The sequence below is a fragment of the Chanodichthys erythropterus genome, chromosome 7, assembly GCF_024489055.1.
Source record: "Chanodichthys erythropterus isolate Z2021 chromosome 7, ASM2448905v1, whole genome shotgun sequence".
NCBI classification, from domain to species: domain Eukaryota; kingdom Metazoa; phylum Chordata; class Actinopteri; order Cypriniformes; family Xenocyprididae; genus Chanodichthys; species Chanodichthys erythropterus.
The window spans coordinates 30,872,846-30,898,995 of record NC_090227.1 but is presented as its reverse complement, the minus strand read 5'-3'; the positions used below and the strand labels follow the sequence as shown (position 1 = coordinate 30,898,995).

Below are 26,150 nucleotides of genomic sequence, written 5' to 3'. Positions count from 1 at the left end.
ACCCTCATGCCGTTCCACACCCGTAAGACCTTTGTTCATCTTCAGAACACAAATTTATATATTTCAGTTAAAATCCGATGGCTCAGTGAGGCCTTCATAGGAAGCAATGTCATTTCCTCTCTCAAGATCCATAAAGGTACTAAAATCATATTTAAATCAGTTCATGTGAGTACAGTGGTTCACTAACAATATTATAAAGCGACAAGAATATTTTTGGAGTGCCAAAAATAACCAAATAACGACTTATTTAGTGATGGCCGATTTCAAAACACTGCTTCATGAAGCATCGGAGCACAAGTGAATTAGTGTGTCGAATCATGATTCAGATCGCGTTTCAAACTGCCAACGGCAGAAATCACGTGACTTTGGCGCTCCGAACAGCAGATTCGACACACTGATTCACTGTGCTCTGATGCTTCCTGAAGCAGTGTTTTGAAATCGGCCATCACTAAATAAGTCGTTATTTTGTTATTTTTGACGCTCCAAAAATATTCTCATCGCTTTATAATATTAATATTGAACCACTGTACTCACATGAACTGATTTAAATATGTTTTTAGTACCTTTATGGATCTTGAGAGAGGAAGTGACATTGCTTCCTATGGAGGCCTCACTGAGCCATTGGATTTCAAGTAAAATATCTTAATTTGTGTTCTGAAGATGAACAAAGGTCTTAGGGATGTGGAACGGCATGAGGGTGAGTAATAAATGACAGAATTTTCATTTTTGGGTGAACTAACCCTTTAAACATTACTGTTAATCATACTGTTAGTATTGAATAATAATGTATCCTAAGAAAGGTTATTATAAATTGTTATCCATGTACAGTATGCACTTTAATTTCCAAGAAACCTCTTGCTCTAATCATGACATCTGTGGAGACACTGTAGTTTATTCTACAAATCTGCATGTGTTTTTCAGGCCTGAAGATATTTGAGAGAGTCTCTCAGAGTCCTCATAGACACTAAAAGGCAGAACATTGCTCTGAAAATCAGTGTTTTTGAAGTATTGTCATTATTAGTAGTGCTACCGTGGATCTGAAAGTGCCCTTCTTGATTACTTAGCATCAGGCAGCAAACATGTCACCTATTTTTGGGACCAGAATTGTCATGGGTAATTATCTTTATTTGACTTTTCAATAGAAGTGCCTTTGTCAAGGACAAAGAAATATGTTTAATTTAGGACGTGCTATTGCAGTGCACACTACACTTACACATTTGGCCAAAAGTTTGAAATAATTTTTGATTTTAGCATTTTTGCATTCTTTTACTGCATTTATAAACAAATAAAACCAGCCTTGGTGAGCATAAGTGACTTCTTTCAAAAACATTCTTACATCAGAAATGGGGTTGTGGGGCAGGAAGGAATGGGACATAATTTCACATCATCCATAATATTAAGGCTAAAACTGACTTTGCTCCTGTTGGTAACCAAATTGTTTTCATCTCACAATAGAATTGACATCTGGACATGTTATCTGTCCTCTTATTGGAGGGGAAAAATTGAACAGGAGAGTGGGAAAGGTTGCTAAGATTAATAATGAAGAAAGAATATTTGCAAAACCAAAAGGTCATTCATTTGCTGAGAAAATCAAGTGGGAGTCAAAATGATACAATCCATAAAATTATTGAGTGAACTATGGCTCTATTTGCACACATTGGACAAAATTTAAAAGCCAAGTTGGGAGGAGTGATAGGGAACATCTTGACAGCCCATCCTTATTTTTCTCTAGTTCAAGAACCATCATAGTCAAAATGACTACAGCCCAATTACTGCATATGGTCCAGATTGCTTGGCTCTGTTCTAAAACCAGATAAGATGCCTCACTGTTTAGTGCAGGGGTCTCAAACTCAAATTTGGCGGGGGGCCGTTTCTGTGATTGACACCTCATAGAAGGGCCATATTAACATTCAAGCGCAAGAAAGAGCAACATTTCAGAAAATTTACTTTCCTTTGCATTATTTCTCATTTACATCAAATTTGCCTACTAAAATATCTTTATACCTATACTATAAATATTTTATTTACCATACTAAATGTAAACAGCAGTATATCTCTCATTGTTACAGAGTGCAATATAATTATATTACTAATATAATACTACTAATATACTATTAATTGCAATAGTCTGGTGCAACTTCTCACATCCAACAAGGTGCATTAAGAACAAAACCATCAAAACTTGTGGCGTGGAGGGGTCAGAAATAAACAAAAAACTATCAACTTTATTTTGCCAAAAAATAAAAATCTCTCATTGTTACATACATTATTAGTTTTTAATATTTAGTGGAAGTATTTTCCCTTACTTTATGCTTAAATAACATTACATTTTTGCACTGACCAACACTGTACTGAACAAATACAATCCCAGAATACATTTGTACACTCTTCTGTTTCTTGACAGACACCTGGCAGCGCATTTGTCCAAGATGCCGTTTGAACATCGGTAACGTTTAATGGCTGCATCGGATATGTTTCGGTGTTTTAAATCGACGCTTGTGACTTAAAGTCGAGTGCTTTTACTGTAATTTAGGCAAGCGTGCTCATAATAGAAGCGACGAGGTTGAGAGCGCGGCTCATGGTTGCATAGCAGCGACAGACGCAACTGGAGCGAAAGCGCATTGGAAAGAAGAATGCGGCGCGGCCGCTTATGTGACGTGATATGTGAATGCCCCATAGAACGGCGACTTTTTGTTTGCATATCAGACAGGTAGCAACTAGAGAATAATAATAATAATAATAATAATAATAATTTAGCGGGCCGGATTGTGTTTTATTTTTGAGATCAGTTGCGGGCCGGGTAGAGGGGGAGGGCGGGCCGTAAATGGCCTGCGGGCCGGCAGTTTGAGACCACTGGTCTAGTGCCTACCTAGGCAGCTCAATTCTACACAGCATCTAAAGCTAAACTATATATATAAGATTGTTTGTGTGTGTTCTTCTTTTTCTTTATTCCCTTTAATCCTTTATTTATTCCAAGAACTCTTCACCCTCTTCATTTCTTTTTTTTTTTTTTTTTTTTTTCACTGAGCTTTTTGCAATGCACTCTGGGATTGCCTTCTCTGAAAAGGATACATGCAATACTGCCCTAAAATCTGGCCAAAACAAGATATCTCAGAAGGCAGTATAATTATTCTGAGATTGGCAGCCTAGGCAGTTCATTAGACTTTGGAACAAAGCCAGTCACACAGAGTAGCAGTATTCCTTTTCTATGTTTAAAATCACCCTGAGAACCTCTGTGAGATGTGAGAGAGAGACCTTGTATATCAATGTGACATGTGTGGCTTTACCTGTCGTTATCGTGATATACAAATACAGAATATGATACTAGACCAATAGTTAATTTTAATAAGAGTAGATTCCTAACTCCGACAGCATATTTAAATTTTACCCTATACAAATGAGATTGTTAATTTTCTTATAGATATTATTTGCATCCACCAGTGCCACTGCTCTTAAATGTTAACCTGGGGCCCTGTAAATGCAAAGTCAATTGGCCACTGAACAAATAAGAACATCCATCTGATCAGAGTCGACCCCCAAAGTGCACCCGACTTTTGTTACAATCATGTTGCGGACTTGTAGCCATCATAGTTGATGTCATTAGCATTTTGACGGAGGCAGCGCCGTACTGTCACTGCAGGGGAGAGAGGCAGCTCAGATAAGCTGTCACTTCCCTTGAGTGACAGGCATGATAAGCCGGATCAGTGGCTGCTGCAGCACTTGGAAGGGGTTAATCGGAAATAGATGCCAGTTATCACAAAGTGCCAGTGGGTGGGCGGGCATGTACATACCACCTGCAGCAACTACCACAGCCTCTGGCATCTCCCTCCACAGCTCCAAGATCCCGAAACAGGAAGCAGGAGTCAGAGGGACCCAGGGACACAGATAAAATAGAGGGAGCATGGATAGGTCTGCTATTATCCTAATAATACTCCCGCTGCGGGACACTGTTACATGACCCCATACATTGACTGAGGCCTAGAATTATCTTTGGGCAGACAATAATTCCCTTGTCACACACTGCAGACATTTATTTTAAAAGACGAATGTTCAATGGTGGGTCGGATGCTAAATACGTTAAATGAATTGAGGTCAAAGGAAAACCAAAAGCTCTGCTGCGCTGCTTAGTGGAGGCCAGGCGATTTGTCGATGTGCTACAAGAGGTGCAGATGGTTCCTTGATTTTCTTCAAGTTCATTTGAGGATATGATCTCAGAGGGGAAGTTTAAATTCCAATTGATTGTCACTGTGATGAGCAATTTACAACAAAGAACTAGATATTGAATAAAAGATCTTTGGGAAGCTGTGCTGCTGATGCAAATAAATAATACAGCTTCATTGTGTAGGCCTGTTAGTTTTTATTAAGAGTTGTATTGGTTTTACAATACAGTGAGCTAAAGGGTGGATTCACAATGGAATAAAGATTTCTATAAGCCATCCTATTTTTTTATTTATTTATTTATTTTTGATGTTATAACATTACTAAAATGTAAATGCATATATTCCTCTAGATCAGATTGGACTAATGACAATAAATGACTGGAAATGTTAACCTGTAGCTATGATCATACAGTACACTCAAAATCTTTCGGATAAAGACTATGCTATGATTGTAAATCCCTAAAGTTAAACATTTCCTATTTAAGAAAAAAATGAGGAAATTCTATTTAAAAGTTAAGAGTTGTGTGTGATTTCGAGATTAAGCTTTTTGCTCTTTTGCAAAATTTGTGGGAGATAAGGAAGTAAATTATCTCACTTCTGGGGCAAGTAACAGTCTCTTAAGGATTTAAAGGGATAGTTCAGCCAAAAGTCCAGTCAATGGGTACCAAAATTGTTTGGTTACCAAAGTTCAGAAAGTATTCTTTTGTGTTCTGCAGAAGAAAGAAAGTGATATAGGTTTGGTACGACATGATGGTGAATAAATGACAACAGAATTTAAATTTCTTCTGCTTCACCATTTACCAAGCTGGTGCTTTGGTGTTTTATCCACAAGGTTAGCTGGCTAAGACCAGCAAACCAGCTTAGTCATTTTTCAGAAGGACTGAAATTTCAAAATGTACTACTTTCAAAGTCATTTTTCATGAATATTTACTGAGGTCTGTCAGATACAGTGGTCTGTAAGAGGAAGAGGGAATATTCCACTGATCCACTACCACAGCTCTCTAGTCTCATATGGTGGACTTGTGCCAAAAACAAAAGACATGCACTCAAAAAGCACCTGTGAGTAGACAGCATGCTTTCCTACTTCTGAATTTCACAGCATAGTCAAGAGTGTTTTCAAGCATCTGCAAAGAAGAGGTGCTGCAGTCAGCTCAAACCCTGTCAGACTGGTAAATGGAGAACAATTATCATGGAAAGTGCCTGTTAAAAACATACTAAACACAAACACACTTCTTGTTAAGGAGAGGGGTAAAGTGAAATGAGAACAACGATATGCTCAAATAGATTTCACTATCTAAAGTACTACTTCTAATTAATGTGATTACACTTTTATCTTATATAGTGTTCATGTTGGTGAACCTGGTATACTCCGCTCATTTAAAACCAATTTTCTTTATGTAGATGAAATTTGCAAAAAACAGATGCAGTTTTTATATTTTATATTCTTGTTTTATCTGATAACAGATCATTTCTGACATAACCGCAAAATAACCCACTTCTAATTATTCACATTAAAGGTGGAGTAAGCGATTTCTGAGAAATTCTGTTGAACGTGGATCGGACTGAGCACCATAACAAACTAGCCAATCAGCAACAGGAGGCATGTATACTCTTGATGGAGAGAGAATGAGCAAGAGGGTAATTTGAAGAAATACTGTTGAAAGAGAGTTGGCTGAAAGACATTAGAAAAAGCTTCCCAGCACTGGAGAGACCTAAACGGGAAGGCCTGAAAATGGACAGTTTGTGCTTTTTCTGATCCATACATGAGTGATATTGGATATAAATGCCACTGTTTGTCTGGAGCTGGTGTGCTGTTGGCAAATTGCAACAAACTCTTGCTTGTATATGTGACCCGTCACGGAAACCAGGGACACAAGTCGGCAGAACAACATTCGCGCAAAATGAGAAAGAAGCTTGAGGGGTTTTTTTTCAAAATTTGTGATTTTCGTTTTTTTGCAGAATCTGTTAGTTGAGATCACGAAGAAGCCTCTCTGTGTTTGAGATAGCAGTATTGGTATATTTAAAAGTGTACATTTTAAGTTTGAAATCGGCCTGTTTTTTTCTATCTTTCAGTAGGGGCGTGTTATTGTCTGTTTATATTTCCATATTGGAATCGGATACGCCGGCTTTTGTTTTTTTTTGTTATTGCCCCCGCCCTCCAAGGGAAGTGTGGCTATTTAGTATGCAGTGCCGGCTCTGCTGGATTCTTTAGCTGCGGAAAAAAGTGGCGAATTATTGGACATTTAGAGGAAAACATACGGTTACATCCACGAAGAAGACCCCGGCAAAGAGAAAGTGTGCCCAATGACTTATTTCATTGGAGACCAGGAGATCTGCAAGAATACTTTTCTGTTTCTTATGGGCTGAGTTTCCATAAACATCAAAGTTTGTCGTTTTGTGTTCATTCTAAGAACGCGTACACGTTTTCTCATGTGTCTATTGTTATTAGCTAGCTCAGGACTGTCATTTTAATTTAATTACTATAACGTGCTTTTAGATGGTAATGTTAGCATCTGCTATTAATTTGAATAACGCTTCAATTGCTTGAAGTGACTGGTGTGAATGACAGCCCACGTAAACCTGCCTGTTAGCATTCTTGAATTGAATGTGATGCTAATAATTTTAGCCCGTGGTGGAGAAAGTGCTACTTAATATTCTTAACAAGGATTTACTAACGTAATAGTAAATGTATCAGATTAAATTCCTACTTAAAGGGATAGTTCACCCCAAAATGAAAATTTGATGTTTATCTGCTTACCCCCAGGGCATCCAAGATGTAGGTGACTTTTTTTCTTCAGTCGAACGCAAATTATGATTTTTAACTGCAACCGCTGCCGTCTGTCATTCAAATAATAGCAGTGATTGGGAACTTGAACAATAAGAGTCGAAAAAACTTCCATAGACAAATCAAAATTAAAAACCTGCGGCTCGTGACGACACATTGATGTCCTAAGACACGAAACGATCGGTATGTGCGAGAAACTGAACAGTATTTATATAATTTTTTACCTCTAATACACCACTATGTCCAACTTCGTTCAGCTTCCGGCTAGTGAGGTCTGATTGCGCTCTGACAACGGAAGTGATGTCTCGCGCTCATTGAAGTATATGGGCGAGACATCACTTCCGTCATCACAACGCGTTTTTTGATCTCACTAACAGGAAGCTGAACGAAGTTGGACATAGTGGTGTATTAGAGGTAAAAACTATATAAATACTGTTCGGTTTCTTGCACAAACCGATCGTTTCGTCTCTTAGGACATTAATGTGTCGTCACGAGCCGCAGGTTTTAATTTTGATTTGTCTAAGCAAGTTTTATTTACTGTTATAGTTGAAGTTCCCATCCACTGCTATTATTTGACTGACAGACGGCAACGGAGTCACCTACATCTTGGATGCACTGGGGGTAAGCAGACAAAAATCAAAATTTCATTTTTGGGTGAACTATCCCTTTAAGTAAAAGTATAAAGTATCCGTAGCCGTAAAATGTGCATTATTAAGTCAAAAGTAAAAGTATGGAGAATTTAATGTACAGGATTTTTTTAATCCTTTGACTCAAACCAGGTCTAACCACTAACTGAGGTCTAAACCAGGAAAGATAAATTAAAAGATAAATTACCGACATTTACAATGCACATTATCCTTTATTATTAATAGTATGCGGTATTTTTCCAGTTGCGTCTGTCGTTGCTATGCAACAATGCAGCTTTACAGGGGGTATGGCTTATCTAAATGAGATGTAAATGAGCCCTATTGTCACTCCCAGCAGGTAAGAACAGGCGAGAACTGCAAAATCTTTTGGTCATTTTCTGCCCTTTGAGCTTTTTTGAGTGCCTACCTTCAAATGGCCACAACTTCTCCAAATATTATCAGATTTCCATGTGCTACATGTCGTTGGAAAGCTTGGAGACTACACTTTCAGAATCTGTGAATAACTCAAAATGCCCCAGAACCAACTTGTGTCGCTACTTTCCGTGATTGGTCACATATACTCTTGTGTAATGTCTGTTCATTTTTTTTTCCTTCCTTGTTGTTTGTTCATCATCTTCACTTTTCTCACAAAGCATTCTTTTGCTTCGCTTCTGCTGTGATGAAGAGATACTCTTGCATTGTGTGTTCATGCATTTTAGGGGTGAAACAATGGAGAAAGGGTTGTGTTTGTTTGGGTTGATTTCGCATTACCAACAGTGTTCAACAATGATTCTCAGAAATTGGTCTCCACATTACTAATTTTAATCAGAATTTTAACAATTATTTTTATGCAAATTTTTTTCATAGCCTATTCATGGTGTTAGTGTTTACAGTAAATAACCTAAAGCAGCAGCATTTGTCAAAGACACTTCAAATTGGTAACCCGAATGAGTGTCCACATCAACCAGTAAGAAAGCCCCTCTTCCCTGGCACAGCAATGCATCTTGGGAATGGGCCAAGTGAGGGTGGATTTAATGTCTCTGGGAATTTGACAACAGCCCAGGGCACTTCCTCTAAAAAAAACAAAAACACATACAGCTCAAAATAAGTGTCTCTGCATCAGCCTTGCGTAGTTGTTTTCCCTTCGCTGGCTAGCAAAGTGCAAGTGTAGCATTTTCTGACAAATTCATCACAGGTGGGCTCAAATGGACATGCAACTTAAGTTTGCACATAGCACAAGTGCAGTTTTCTTGCCCTCTGGGTTTTATATTGCTGAATGGCAGAGGTGGCCTCTATTTGTGACTGTTTAGCAAAAGACTAATGTGTATTTTATAGCCTATAGCTAAAATGTGTAGCTAAAAAGTCCTGAAATACCAATGATTACAACAACAATAAACGTACAAACAATACACTCCAGCATGGACAGACTATTATTGGTAGGGCAGACCCTGAGTACTATAACACAATCATTTCAGACTGCAAACAGGAGGTCGCAGAGGATAAGCGAAAGAGAAGGACCCAGTCCATCACCTTTGTGTGTGAGTATTTGTGAAGCACAGCTGTCACTGCAGCGCACCTGAGATTAAAGTGATTGATGCAGGGAGGGCTTTTTCTCGCAAGGTCAGTGTATCTGAGTGAATAGCTGAGGCCCTGGCCGAGCATTCGGGGCTTCTGTTTGTATATGTGTGACTTGAGTGATTGACAATTGAAATGATTGGTGAAGGCCTTCTGGACTGAGAAGCTTGAGTGTTTTTCCTCATGGTAGAAGACTGCAGGTGTTAAGCTGCTTCAAACTGCTATGAATCATTTCAAAAGAAAGTGAATGCAGTACCACAGTCAGCTGTTTATAGGGTGAAATATTCAGTTACAAAATGTGGTTCAACCTTATTTTATGAGGCGAGAATAATACTTTTTGTGTGCAAAAACGAAATAAAAATAAGGACTTTATTCAACAATTTCTTCAGCTCAGTATTGGCTGACGCTGTACACATGAGCAGCACGACGCATGTGTGTGATTCTGACGCAGGAGCCGGCAAATAATCAGCCACCATTCTGACGTAAACACAGAAGTACTGCACTGCGTCAACTGTGTAGGAGACTGACATGGGAGTTATTTTTGTTTTTGCGAAGAAATAGTATTTATTCTCGTTGCTTCATAAAATTAAGGTTGAACCACTGTAGTCATGTTTTAACGATGTTACAATTACTATCACAATTACTGTTTTTACTGTATTTTTGGTCAGATAAATGCAGACTTAGTGAGCGTAAGATACTTTTTTTGTTGTTGTTTGAATAAATATGAAAATTGTTTGGAATCTTTAGAGGACACTTTCTAAAAAACGATTTTTTGGCAGCCATTAAAATTATTATTTACAGTTTGGAGTAGAAATATAACACTTTTATCACTAGAAACCTGTGTTCAGTGCTTCTGGGTCCCAATGACTGAACATTATGGAGAAGGTCACATATAACATCATTAAGGAGGAAAGAAAAAAAAGAAAAGAGATGAAAAATAGGTTCCTCCTACCAGTGAGTGTGTAAACTCAGGTGCGTGGTCGTTCCTGTCTGTGATGGTGATGGTGGCTGTTGCAGTTCCAGTCAGTCCCACCTCACTTCCTGCCATGTCCTTTGCCACAATCTCCAGCTCGTACTGTGTGGTTGGAAGAGTCTGCGGACACATAAGAACATGGTTGTGAACAGTTAGATAGAGGGAGTATAGTTGTGATAACAACTTAAGTGGCTTAAGTCATTGTTTCACAGCTGCTTTAGTGCTGCTTAGATGTCAATATGCACTGAAAAGCACCACATACTTTTAATGAGTGCTTACATTGTAAATTAACTGGTAAAGTGGAGTAATTAGGATCTAATTAACCAATCATTGTATCGAATCATGGCTTCAGCAAAAAAGGGCCCCGCAGTTCATCACTGACATTTCAAACGCTAAAGTCAATCGGTACAAAAAGTTCATTATTGCTCATGATTGACCGGTGATCTATGAGACCAAAATATCCTTTTGTTTATTTACATTTACCCTTGTGTAAGGCCTTCTTCAGGGATGCTCATGAAACAATGATAAAGGCTTCATGCAAGAGCACTGACGTTCCCTGACAGGTGCTAGTCTAAATAAATGTCAAGTTTCAGTCTCTTTTCAAAGGTAATACTGAAAGAAAACATCTAAATGTCAATTAACGCCCACATCACCTTTCCTTCAAGGCCACGTTCTTAACTGGAATGTCAAGAGAGAGAAAAAAAATATGTGTGGTCTTAAACTTTGGGCTCTTTTTTTTTTTTTTTTTTTTTTGTCCCAATGGTGGATTTATATTAAAACTAACACGTTTTTCTTTAAGGTGACATTAAAACCGATGTGGATACATTTAAATTGTCCAAGACCCAGACTATATACACATTATTTCAATCAAATAAAAAATCTAAGATCAAGGTAAATATCCTTGTGAGTAGAATATTTCTATTTTGTGTCATTTCCGACTAAGATGCAATTATGTCAAATTATTAAAATATTTTGATAAACATCAAATTAAATAAATAATATGACTGTCAAAAGAAAAGAGTTTATTTTCTTCAACTATGAGCCACACATTCTCACAGTTTTAGAAACAAGTTCTCGGGTGAAAGAGAGATACCAGAAACACGTACACTGTCAGCATTTTTATTCAAGATGTGCCTTTCTTATCAAGTTTACTTATATCACATAGTTTTGTTTTTTTTTAGAGATTGTGAAAGACATCAGACAGAAACAAATTCCTGAAATTAAGTTTTGAGAGAAGCCAAGGTTATTTTGGAGATATTTCAGGTGAAATATCCAGGAATTGCTGCATGAATAATACATAAGCTAAAGAAATGGGCACAAAATGTTAATATTGTATAGACATATGGTTTCTCTGACGCAAAGGAAAAGGTATAAATGCATCAAAAAAAAAAAAAATTCAGAGTGGCTGAAACCGCTTCATCTCTATCAAACACCACCTACTCATCATATGGGAAATAAACCTTCTCTAGACCAAAAGCCCAGTATTCATAAATCCAAGACAACAAGCATTTGTTAAAATAAGTCAACCCTACTGGAAAGCCATGATGGCACATTACACAGGGAGGTGCTGTTAATGCTAACATTTATTTCCTTTATTGAAATCCCACTCAGCGCAGTGTTAAGTACCACATGCTTAATAAAACTCATCCATCTGTTTCACATAATGCCCAGGAGGCCCATGCTGCAGTCATTTACCAATGGTGCATTGCCTCTCCGTATAAATTACTCTTGCTATCTCAGGCTTCAAATAGTGGCTCAGAAGTATGTCATTCTAACAAAGCTGCAATTAATAAAATTTTAAATCACAGTATATTGCGGATGAAAAAAGTGACTTTTTTTTTTACTTTTTAACTGAGGCATAACATTTAAAGAAACCCAATGATCTAACAAATGTGGAAAACTCCTCCAGACTTATTTAATTTTAATTCAAATAGGATAACAACTGTGAAATATTAAAGGATTAGTTCAATTTAAAATGAAAATTACCCAAAGATTTACTTACCTAGGTGTATTTGATGAACACAACTGAAGTTATATTAATAGATATTAATAAACCGCCTTCCGTTTTCAACTTACGAAGAAAGTGTAATGCCTCTCGCAGTTCAAAATGCTTACATTACATCCTACGCCGTCCGTATGCAACTTACGAAAAAAGTGTAACAGACTTAACTGTAACTGACTAAATATGGTTATTTTTCTTACACAAACGCATCGCTTTGCTTCAGAAGGCCTTTATTAACCTTATGAAGCTGTGTGGAGTATGTTTATAATGGATGGATGCACTTTCTTGAGCTTTATACTCATTGGTCCCATTGACTGTCTTTATAAAACTTGGAAGCATCAGGATATTTATTAATATAACTTCGATTGTGTTCATTAGAAAGAACAAAGTCAAATACACCTAGCATGGCTTGAGGTTAAAGTGCATATTGCAGGTTTAACATTTTTTTCGAGATGAATATATAACCTTGTACAAAAATACCATATAAAAAGGTACTGCAGGGTTTAAAAATATTTTGCAGGACATAAGGGCATTAATTTAGTAGATAAAGTGACGGTCTCTGTAAAACCCGCTTTTTTTCAGCGTCGCGTCATTTTACGTCACTACAGGGAGATGTTCGCAGAGCTCTGTGTTGATTCAGTGCAGAATATATTGGTATTTAGCAACAGCGGCCGTGAATCAGTGTGTTTTCGTTAGTTTTTGTATTCTATTTATCATCGTAATGGTAAATTATTGTGTATGTGGAGGTTGCACAAACTTCAGCCTGTCAGGACATCGAGTACAGAGGGTTACTAATAAGAAAAACTACGCTGCTATCTTCCGTGCCGGGGTTTGTTTTGTGCAGGTGAAGAGACGGGACTTCACTTCTGCATCTGCGTCGAAAAACGCGTTCATTTTAGACTGGAGGATTATCATCCTGGCGATATGATGGAGTTCAACATTGTAATACTTCTGTAAATGATTATATTAAATGAATAAACTTACACACGCCATGCTTCTTTATATGTTTGGCCGCCGGCGGGAGACGTGATCACGGATCCGTCAGAGATGCAGCTCGATGAAGACTTAAGGTGCACATTTTAAGTTTTGTGTTTGATTACTACATTTGTTAACTACCAAATCAGTCGTGACGAGAAACGGCTAACTGTATATCACGTAACGTTAGTGTGGACGGATATTAACGCGTGTGACATACGCTTGATCAAAGTTTATTCGTTTCTGTTATTAGTAATCAGTTAGGCCTATTCCTAGATGACCAATAGCTTTGCTATTGCCTGATTCATGATAATAATCTGTACAATATTGTGATCTGAGCACATGTCCTTAACGTTATATCTAAGCTAATACCGGTCTCTGTCCTGTTCTCCACTGCTTCTCCTCACACAACAGCTCAATTTGTCTCTTTTGACCGTTATTCTGTCTAATTCTGGCCTGTCCCTGCTCTCTTGACCACACAGCAGGCGAATTGTATGGCTGTGATTAGTTATATGAGTATAAATAAGCATTTACAATTTCCTCAGCATCCGAACTGTCATTGCGATCCATTGTTTTCCTATGGTTTATATTAATCGCGTTCACTTCAGTGACGTCACGTCCGATTTGGCATTTTTCAGATGCGGAAGTAAAATTCTCTCACAAAAAACAACTCCAGAAGCCTATGTAGCGTATTTATGCGTGTTTTTTCAAGAAAATCTATTTCATACATTATTTTTCTACACATTGAATCACTAAAGCTCTAACTTGCAATATGCCCTTTAAGTAAATCTTGGGGTAATTTTCATTTTAAAGTGAACTAATCCTTTAACATTCTGACCATCTCATTCAGAGACACTTACCTAATATATAATTAATATAATATAGAATATAGAATGATATTAAAGGGTATATTATAGCCAAATTTTCATATTAAAAGCAATGATCTGCTTAAGTAGCCAATTGACTAAACTGACCAAATGTAGACGTATTTTTTTTCTTTTTGTGAGAATTGCTTGCAAGTAAAGCTGCGATTAAAAATCTCAAACATATGAAAACATTGAACAGACACGGCATATAGGAACTACGTTGTTGATGTGATTCAAACTGCTTGTAATTCACAGGAAGTGGAATAAGAAATGCTAATAAATGCAGAACGAAGTTACCATTGTCCTTTCTTTAATCAGTCTAGCTTTACACCTCATCAGACATATCATGCTGAAATCTTTTTTTTTTTTTAAACCACCATGAAGCGCAGTGCTTCCGGTGGCTGAGATCTGCTAGGATGGCTGTCACTGACGAACGACTCAGAACTTATTTACTGCTGATAAACAGATGGTACTTCACAGACCTGTGACTTGAAAAAAAGAAGAGAAACCCATCTGGATAAGAGGGAGGTGAGCGCAGATTAAATCTTGGTGCCGTCATAGTCTCGCGCAAAGCTTTCGCGTAGCGTGACAACATCTTAATGAGTCTCCCATCTCTCGAATATTTCACAGTGATGCACCTGTGACCTCCCTGTGTGCTTTTGAAGGTCAAAAAAACGACAAAACCTGCTAAAACAATCTGGATGAGTGTTGAAACGTCCCCAGGTCTGCCTTTGAATGTGAAACGAGACACAATACATTAACTTCACATTGCATAATAATTGGTATTGCGCCCCAGTTATGTCAATCATTTCAACATGCCGGATCCAGTTTGCCTGTCTTTTGAGATTCTCTCTACGACAGTTCCATTTCATGTCGGCCGTCCAGTAACGCTTATTATGAATCAGTCTAATTCAATTCAATCAAGAGCATCTTGTATAATAGATCAAGGCTTTTCCCATGGCCAGAGTGTCTAAAGAATTAAATATATAGCCTTTGGAAGGTGGATATATATGCATGGAAAAGCTGGCTCTGACCCGCTGAACGAGATACCACCTTGTCTGCTTCAATGGATGTGATGTCATAATTATGCTTATGTAGCTGCTTTTTGTTCTCTCAAGCGCTTTGAAAGAAACTGTCTGCCTTTCTTAACCTCTCAGCCTATTCACTGGTCTACCTTTCTTTCCAAAGAACATAATGATCCATACAAAAGCCACAGAAGAAGCAGCTGAAATGATGAATAAAGCTGTCTAATAAAGGAATCTCTCTATCTTTCTGCTGGCCATGTCTTCATCTTCCTTACAGTATTTCATTTTTATTCCAGCTGGTTCTCTCACACCTTTCACTATGTGAAGCGCTGTTTCACATAGCTTTAACTAAGTTGGCGTAAGTTGTAGATATGCTAATGTCTCCTGTACATCTCACAGGCGGTTTTAATACTTCTACATGATTGCACTCTGGATCGTTATATGATTCCGCATTTCCACTCAATCCCTGGAATGTTATCCTCATTTCCTTTTTTTCCATTTTTCTTATTACTTTTTATCATTGTCATCCACACCTTGAATAAATCTGCACATATGGTGGCATAAAATCATTTAAATCAACTCATTAAGTCTATATTAACACTTTGGTCCTTCATTTTCTTGCATTTTACATGTAAATGCATTGTAAAGACATTTCAAGATCTCATTTAGCATTTTATATTGTCTTTTATGGGAATGTTAATATATTTTTAATAGTGGTAAGTTATCGGATTACAGAAATGTAAAAGCCAAAAAGAGTATTTTGTGTGTGCGTGTGTGTGTGTTGGTGTGTGTAATCAGTGCCAGATATTACATTAGTTCTCATCCTGATGGTATCTAACAACCAGATATTTCACATTCGCATATTTCAAAATCTCATTTAGCATTTTTATTGTCTTTTATGGGAATGATAAAATATTTTTTAATGGTTTTAAGTTATTCTTTTACATTTAGGTTAATAGATATTACATTAGTTCTCGTCCTGATGATATCTAACAACCAAATAATTCACATTCACACATGATTTCCATGTTCATCTCTGCAAAATATTTGCATTACAGTCTGGGCCAAGTGAGACAGACATTAGTAGCCGACTGGCAGAGCAGCTTGCTGGATCATGGCACATTGCCTTTGGCTCTGTATCCCTCAGAGCTCAGAGGGGAGTCACAATACCAGTCAGCCTGAACACTGCACATCTAGGAACACATCACAAATTTGCTCCACTGGAAATCCCCAGCTAACACCCTGTGCGTGGTGCTCGGTAACGGTTGTCTAAATGTGATGACGGCTGGGAGCTGAAACAAATAAAATGAGGATGCTTTCTGAAGAATGTGGCTGCAGATGCGTTGGATGCGTGAGAGTCAGGTGGCGAGATGGAAATTGAGCCAACATCAGTGAAGTTAGTCGAGAAAATCTCCTGACCCTTAAACTTCACCTGCAGTGATGATCCTTGTAGTCAATTCCTGACTGCAAATACACACACAAACAAACTAAGTAAACAGAATTCAATGGAGTAAACAAATTCAAGAAGCAACAGGGTTGTGGGTCACACCAGACTTGATAAATGATTCTGCCAAGACTTAAGACAGCTAGAAGCTGTTTCTGGGACTCCTAAACCTACTTTTGACTCACCTTTGTGTAACGTATCATTGTTAAGGTGCAAAATGAACTTATTGCAAACATACACACACACCCCATATATAATATAATATAATATAATATAATATAATATAATATAATATAATATAATATAATATAATATATTTATATATATATATATATATATATATATATATATATATATATATATATATATATATATATATATATAAAGGCTGTCAATCGATTTTAATCGAATTAATTACATACTCTGTGATTAATTAATCTAAATTAATCACATACATAATTTTTGCTGTGAAAGTATTAACTATTTCAATTCAAAAATGGTCTTCGGTGGTGACAGACATGGTCATTCACACAAACAGTAAAAAGTTCCCTACCCACGTGATCTGCGAGCCCGAAACTGACAACTGACTTGCTAAATGGGTTAAGCACACTTATGTTCTCATTTCAGAGTTGTTCGAGTAAATGATTCATTATAGACCATGTGGACAGATCAGTTGTTGTCATGATTCATTAAAATGAATCTGTTCAAATGAGTCATTAGGTGGTGAATTGGACATTAGCGGACGTTGACGCGTTACGTGTGAATCGCAAAAGATTTGTCAACACAGAAAACACTTCACCACTAGATAGGATTTTCTTTTTGTTTACTGAAAGTGTGGTTTATGTCAGCTGCACGTGCAGGGCGCCTGTCAGAGAAGATGAGGTGATGTTCTTTTGAGCACTATTCACACCCAGCGGTTATTCAGGAAAAACATTCTTCGAATGCACCTTGTGAAACATGGATTCGGTCTTAAGAACTTTTAGCATTGTGTCAGTTGATTTAGATTACTATGTGTGAGGTAGAGAGTGCAAAGATGGTGCTTACTTTGAAGACATAGAGCGCTCAATAACCCTAAAATGTACATAAACCCTGCCCCCGAGAACACGCAACAAAGGGGTGAGGCCATGTTATACAGTACATAACACAAATACAATAGCATGTCATAAAAGCAAGATGACAACATAAGTTATAACTGTAATTAAACTAAACTATACCTGTTCTATCTTCATGCAGCATATGTTCTCTTCTCTCCCCCAAAAAGTGACAAATTTAACATGCTATAAAAATTATCTGTGGGGTATTTTGAGCTAAAACGTCACATACACACTTTGGGAGCATTAGAGACTTATAATACATGTAGTAAAATAGGCATTATATGACCCCTTTAATATTATATTATATTATATTATATTATATTATATTATATTATATTATATTATATTATATTATATTATATTATTATATTATATTATATTATATTATATTATATTATATTATATTATATTATATTATATTATATTATATTATATTATATATTAATTATTTACAAAGCCTAATCTTATATTTGCCAATTTGCTACACGTAATGAAGACATTCCCTCCGACAAAAGTTGTTTAAAAACTTCACAAATCCTGCAGAGTTTTAATTGAACAACTCCTTGATTCAGACCAATCTGCACACTATGCTTGAATGAACACTGCTGAATGGGCTTCGTCTTTTTACCATTTTCCTCACAAAGCCACGTGTGCAGCTATGTAGCGTTTTTGAAGTTCCTGCAAAACTCTTTATGTGTTGCCTCCATCATGTCTTTCATCCCTGTATTCACTGATGACTTAAAAGCAGCAAACAGCCGTCATATCTGATGAATCTCTTTGCGCTTGGTCGCTTGATTCATTGGACGTCCACTAATGGAGCTCAAAAATCTACCCGTATTTTATAAATGAATCATGAGATGGAGACTAATTGCCATTAAAAAATGAACACTAATGCATGAACAATCCCAATGACGAAGCCACTGACACTGCAATATGCAAATATGTGTCCAATTATGATTAACGATCATCCGAGCGTTGCATGTCAATTTGGAAAGCTATTCAGATTTCGCCACACACTGGCTCACAGAAGGATGCTGCTTGCTCCTAAAACTCCTCTCCCTTTGGCAAATACGCACCAAGATATCGTTTTCCGCTAATGACATAACCCAATTTATTATAGTCTGAGGCTGTGCTTGAATATTAATAGAGAAGTCATAGAACGGTCCTGAGTATGGAAATACTTGTCACTGCATCGCTAGTATTATGTGCTGCCCCATGATAATACAGTTGAAAAGGTGTGAAACAACCAACTGTCGCTGAATGATTAAAAAAAAACGTTCAATAGAAAGGCTACTGGCGGCGCACAGGGTCCACGCAAAAAGTGAGTTCTGCCTCTAGTGAAAGGGCCAGAGGGAAGCCTCATTTATTTTTTCCCCCTCATCTGTTGTCCTTTTGTCTCGATTTAGAGTGTGTTTTTGTGTGCGCATGTGACACGGGCAAGGATTGATCTCTGGCGCTTTCCTGCCTCTGACATTTCAAACAGAAGTTCTGCCCCGTGGCTCTCGAGTCAACATCCTGGCATCCGGAGAGGCACAGAGGGGATGATGTCAACTAAAGAACCAGGTTGCAATCACCTAATATCACACACACTGCTGTTGCTGTGAACTAAGACAGGTATTTCCATAACAGATGTGGTTAAAAGCAGGAATTGAAGACTTTGGATGGTTGTGCATAGCAATCAGTATTTTACCAGATGATCAAAACACTGTGGACTTTGAAATATAGAACACTTTTTAGGGACTATTATAAAAAGAAAATAGGGGCTTTCGCACTGGAGGAACCTTTCCATAGTTCCTAGAACTATTGGCTGAAGTACCCAGATTTTGCCGTGTTCGCACCGCAGGAACTAGGAATGATTTTAGTTTGAGGAACTCCTTTTGTGGGAACTAAATTAGCTCCTACTTTAGAGTAGGGTCTAAACCAACACCATAGGAACTATCAGTGACGTGATAGTGACATTTGCAGGTTTGTGTTCTTTTCTCCGCCTCAATAAATGTAATAATGAAAGTTGTCGTAGGAGATTTTGTCTCTTAGCCCCAAATTAGGTGTTTACATTCCATCTCCATAATCACAAAACCCACGACACAACAAACACAGCTACAGTACGATCACGGCATCCTCCATTCACCAGTTTTTAGTGTTTGTAAATGCCACGCTTAAAGACGCTGCTGTCGGCCGCTTCAGAGTTCCTGTTCCCGGTGTGAATGCAACCAGGAACATGGCCCAGGGGAGAAATTAGTTCTCGGGGAACTATCCTAGTGGCTAGTTCCTATAACTGAGTTCCTGAGTTCGAAAGCTCCTAATCAGAGAGTATGCATAAATAACATGATACAATGATATCAGTCAAACATGAATGTGCATCACCCATAGGCACCTCATGGACAACATTTAGAGGGCATAGTTACCCCAAAATAACTAATTCTGTCATCATTCCCTCACCCTCATGTCATTCTAAACCTGCATAACGTACTTGTGTGGAACACTAAAGAAGATGTTTTTAAAATGTGTTTTTTTGTCCATACAATGAAAGTCAGTGGGGTCTAATGTTGTTTTGGACCTCACTGACTTTCATTATGTGGTCAAAAACAGTTCCCAGCATTTGTCAAAATATCTCCTTTTATGTTCCACAAAAGAAATAAGGCCCTGTTTATAACTGGTATTAAGAAGCATTTTTGTCAATCCAAGCACGTGGATGCCACTAAATATAGGTGTAAACGGGGTCTAAAACATTTTGAGCTTGTCCACTTTCGACTACTTCTAGAGGTATTTGAAAACGTATTCAACCAGATTGCTTTTATAGTGTAGAGGCTTATGTGGTTGAATGTGTTCAAACAACCACAAAAGAACTTCTATTCTCCACCTACTGACCTAACACAAGAAGCGCACAGGATTGAAACTTTGTCGGCGTGGTCTTATGAATATCAGAGCGGAAACGAAAGCTGCTGTTCTCTGTAAGTTTTTTTTCTGTCGTCTCCTTTCACATTCATATTTAATTTACTTGAGCTTATTTTGTCCATTAGATTGAAAGACCTGAAAAGGTCCATACATTTATCCACAAATAGACCCTCCCCTCGAAGAAATAAGGACAGAAGTGGTTGAAAGTTGACAAAAGAGACTAAATTAAAACACCAGGTGTAAATGGGTATTCGTCTTTCTCATCTACTTGTGATATGATCGAACAAAACGCATCTTAATACAGGTCTAAACAGGGACAAAAGCCAATTTGGAACAAGAAGAGGGGTGAGCAAATGATGACAGAAGTCTGAAGTGCACTATCCCTTCCAGGTTCTTCTGCAGACTTTGTAGAAGAGTGTGTAGCAAGCAGTCTTTTAAACAAGTTCTAAAAACAATACTGACATTTTAAAATGTATTTTGGTCTTTCAGACACATTAATAGATGTTAAATGAAGAGAGAATATGAAATAAAGGGGAGAAGAGGGGAAAACCTCAGCCCAATAAGCACTAACTAGAGAGTCACGGCTCTGACTGCAGTCAAGATTTAATGCCCCTGTAAATATGATGCCGCTGAACTTTTTCAGAACATCTTGCACTACAAAAAAGATTCATAGAGACTTTGATGAAAAGTGCAGAGTAATAATTCATATTACCGCATGATAAAAACTATAGCACTTTTATAGATTAAAAAAGTAGAGAAAAGTCAGGAAATGATAAGGAGAAGAGGATGTAAGGAAGATGCAAGCCAGTCTCAACAAAGCATGTGCACGCAACCGCTAAACCACAAGTGTTCAAAGTGTTCAATCCTACGCTTCAATCAGGACACCTTGCAATACATGAAAGACTCATAGCACAAACACCTAACTCTGGCTGTATTTACAGAAACTCATCAACCAAATTAATGAGCTGATGATAAGCAGGAGAGATGCAGCATCTCTTGATGTGTGTGGGGCTAATTGGGGTCAAGGTTGGGGTTTCGGGGTTTGATGAAATAGAGCAGAAAAAAGGAGCCTGGCTAATCTAATCAAGCGCATCGTCCAACCACAAACTAAACGCTGTCAATTACATTCCAGTAATGGGGAGGAAATAGTCCCTATTACACCCAGACCCACTGAGAAGATGAAGGGGGGTAGAAGATGAGGAGGAGGAAGAAGAAGGGAAGGGAGGGAGGCATTTCATCATGGCCATCAAAGCCCATCTGGGAAGTGGCAGCAGCACTTATGCTGAAGAGCACAGGTGTTGCTGTTTAACCGTTAATTAGATTAGCACAGATCAAAGGCAGACTGCCACCACCGGGGAGCAGTTACATTGCCGACAGGGGCCGGGGAGGTCTCTAAGGGACCAGGGGGGACGAATTCTTCCTATCCCACTGATTGAGACAGATTAATCTGCTTACCAAAGCTGGTTTCGCTGGTTTCCACTGAGACTGAGATCAAGCCTAGATGCTTTGTGTTCTGTCATTTCAGAATATATGACGGTACTTGCTCTTCGCTTAACGTGACATTAACTAGGACTTCCTGTCATGTCATTGGACCAATCTTCTTGTTGGTCCTGGAAGAAAAAATCGACCAATCAACCGATCAAACAATCAAATTTCAAATGTGGTCTGGTTTACTTATTCTGGCCCAAAACCACCAATCTGGAAGAGCAAGCGAAATTGAACTCCATCCAAAAGTAATCAGTTCTGAATATTTTAGAGATATAATTTACAAAACATTCATATATACAGTTCTGCTTATGGATATCTTGTTAACATGCTACTAAGAGCTTCAAACTAAACTCACAACAGTCACATTGGATCATTCATCTTCCAATTTATTATTAAGGGAAATAAATGGAAACATTTGCTACATTAACTGTTAGACCAGACAATTGAAAATAATGAAATGTGGTCATGCATTTACATGATGACCTCCTACATAGAGGAAGAAGTCCCCAGCAGAACTTATTTTATGTTATTCTTGAAAAATATGTAAAACGTATATTTGATATAATTTTCAATCTTTTTTTTTTTTTTATTAATGTAAGGGTGGTTTGCTCTGTTAGTGCAGTGCATTTGAATAAGTGTGAATGCTGCCATCTGAACCCTGGTGCACACCAAACAAGTGGATTGAGTCCCAGGACTTTAATATGAGTAATATATTATCACTTTAAAACATGCAGACAAAAAATTGTTTTTCATTATGACTTTGCATTATAGATCTATCTCAAAAATGTCAAAAAACGGCTTTTCAACACAGTCCAAGTTTGAATTCAACCAATTTGACTCTGGCTTTGGAATTTCAGAATGATCATTGCATCATTTCAGATGCGATGAGTCCGAAGATTATTTCAGTTATGAATGAATTATTCTGTCACAGATTTTTTTTAATGCACGTTTTATTACTAGAAGTTTCTTCTCTAAATATGTTTCCATCGCGTTTTATGTGCATTTTATTTCGTTGAATAAAGAGTATCCACCTCAGCGAGCATACAAGTTAAATGTATTCACATCTTGTGCAATATCATAAAATGTGCAGACATAGCCTCTTTTTTTTTTTTTTTTTTCAGAAAACCAATATGACTTATTTAAAATGTAAAATTCTGTACTACTTACAGTGGGTACGGAAAGTATTCAGACCCCCTTAAATTTTTCACTCTGTTATGTTGCAGCCATTTGCTAAAATCATTTAAGTTAAATTTTTTCCCTCAATGTACACACAGCACCCCATATTGACAGAAAAACACAGCATTGTTGACATTTTTGCAGATTTATTAAAAAAAAAAAAACTGAAATATCACATGGTCCTAAGTATTCAGACCCTTTGCTCAGTATTTAGTAGAAGCACCCTTTTGATCTAATACAGCCATGAGTCTTTTTGGGAAAGATGCAACAAGTTTTTCACACCTGGATTTGGGGATCCTCTGCCATTCCTCCTTGCAGATCCTCTCCAGTTCTGTCAGGCTGGATGGTAAACGTTGGTGGACAGCCATTTTTAGGTCTCTCCAGAGATGCTCAATTGGGTTTAAGTCAGGGCTCTGGCTGGGCCATTCAAGAACAGTCACAGAGTTGTTGTGAAGCCACTCCTTCGTTATTTTAGCTTTGTGCTTAGGGTCATTGTCTTGTTGGAAGGTAAACCTTCGCTCCAGTCTGAGGTCCTGAGCACTCTGGAGAAGGTCTTCATCCAGGATATCCCTGTACTTGGCCGCATCCATCTTTCCCTCGATTGCAAACAGTCATCCTGTCCCTGCAGCTGGAAAACACCCCCACAGCATGATGCTGCCACCACCTTGCTTCACTGTTGGGACTGTATTGGACAGGTGATGAGCAGTGCCTGGTTTTCTCCACACACCGCTTTGAATTGAGGCCAAAAAGTTCTACCTTGGTCTCATCAGACCAGAGAATCTTATTTATCACCATCTTGGAGTCCTTCAGGTGTTTTTTTAGCAAACTCCATGCGGGCTTTCATGTGTTTTGCACTGAGGAGAGGCTTCCGTCGGGCCACTCTGCCATAAAGCCCCGACTGGTGGAGGGCTGCAGTAATGGTTGTCTTTCTACAACTTTCTCCCATCTCCCGACTGCATCTCTGGAGCTCAGCCACAGTGATCTTTGGGTTCTTCTTTACCTCTCTCAATTCTCCCCCTATAGCTCAGTTTGGCCGGACGGCCAGCTCTAGGAAGGGTTCTGGTCGTCCCAAACGTCTTCCATTTAAGGATTATGGAGGCCACTGTGCTTTTAGGAACCTTAAGTGAAGCAGACATTTTTTTGTGACCTTGGCCAGATCTGTGCCTTGCCACAATTCTGTCACTGAGCTCTTCAGGCAGTTTCTTTGACCTCATGATTCTCATTTGCTCTGACATGCACTGTGAGCTGTAAGGTCTTATATAGACAGGTGTGTGGCTTTCCTAATCAAATCCAATCAGTATAATCAAACACAGCTGGACTCAAATGAAGGTGTAGAACCATCTCAAGGATGATCAGAAGAAATGGACAGCACCTGAGTTAAATATATGAGTGTCACAGCAAAGGGTCTGAATACTTAGGACCATGTGATATTTCAGTTTTTCTTTTTTAATAAATCTGCAAAAATGTCAGCAATTCTGTGTTTTTCTGTCAATATGGGGTGCTGTGTGTACATTAATGAGGAAAAAAAATGAACAAATGATTTTAGCAAATGGCTGCAATATAACAAAGAGTGAAAATTTTAAGGGGGTCTGAATACTTTCCGTACCACTGTACATTACTGCATGTATTCGTTTCAGATCTTTCCCACTTTAAAAATGACAGAAAAGCGAATACCGGTCAAATACAAGATCATCGCTAAGACATGGCATGGACCATTTTATGGTCCATTTATTCAGCTTCTTAATGATTTTTAGTATGCCTACATTTAAGACAGGCTATAGCAAGTTAACAACATGTGTTCGTTCTGTAAAGAGGAAATGATGATCGCGTTCACTCACGATCTGTGAAAATATAATATATATATATGTATGCGTATGTGTGTGTATATATATATATATATATATATATATATATATATATATATATATATATATATATATATATATATATATATATATATATATAAAACAACCAACCCCCACCCCACCCCCACCCCAACCGCAACACCGCGGTTGTTGGTGATTTCCCACCACGGTAGTAAAAAATTGCCACCATCACAGCCCTATGTATAGGCCTCAGAACCGAGTCTACTCGCAGCAGATATTCAGCAGATAATCCTTCACACATTTTACAAGCTTTTTACGAATTCTCAGCTGGTCAAAATAACATCCTATGTAGGCATATTTAGCCCAGCAAACAGCATTGTTTTGGATGTTCAGTAAATTCTGTCACACAATATACACCATAAAAGCTGAGCAATTAGGTTGTGAACATATGCCTTTAGGTTCGGTGTTAAAAATGGCAATGTTAATGCTAAGTGGACCGGGACTCAATTTTTTCCCAGACCAAACGAACTAAGCGAACTGAACTACAACCGTGCACACACACTATAATACTAAAATGAATACTTAACATTTGAATTAACTGTACTTTGACTTTGACTGTTCTTTGGGGAACCAAAAAAAGTTTCTTCCAAGGCATAGCAGTGAAAAAAAACAAACCCTTTTGGAACCTTTATTTTTAAGAGTGTACAGTATATAATTGAATACATTACATATAGGCATTTATTTTTACTTGAATGGTGTAATGGTATTAAATTATGAATTAAAATTGATTTAATAAAAAACATTATTTAATAATTCCATTAATTATAATAATTAATAAATTAAAAGCATCAGCAACAACATGCCACAGGTGGTCATCTCCACTCAAGGGTCTAACTTTTTAATTCAAAATAAAAAAAAAAAAAGATCTAAATGAATGATTGTGCCAACAAATCCCCATTAACAGATAAGCATACAAACTTTTAACACCAAACTTGCAATAAACAATCATTTCCCTCTGACTGCATGTTGTTCCAAAACCAACAAGAATGTTTAAATGTCCTTCTCAGCAAAATCATGTCTTAACCTACCCTTCCCATTGACATCACAGTTACAGTATACTATATGCAATTCAGATCATGCGTTTCATCTTTGATTCAAAACTTGCAGCAGGATACTGTCAACCCCTATAACACAAAGGACACACACTCATCTTTGAAACCCCTGGCACGTTCTTCTCTCT

The 26,150-nt window shown here is 37.7% G+C and overlaps 1 protein-coding gene across 2 annotated transcripts in view; it reads right to left on the bottom strand.

Annotated features, from left to right (window-relative positions):
• Positions 1-26,150, bottom strand: part of cdh13 (cadherin 13, H-cadherin (heart)) — a 419,907-nt gene that overhangs the window by 75,451 nt on the left and 318,306 nt on the right. For both annotated transcript variants that reach the window (XM_067390159.1, XM_067390158.1), the window contains exon 8: positions 10,099-10,239. In XM_067390159.1, the coding sequence (XP_067246260.1) occupies positions 10,099-10,239 (141 nt within the window). The remainder of the gene's footprint in view (positions 1-10,098; positions 10,240-26,150) is intronic.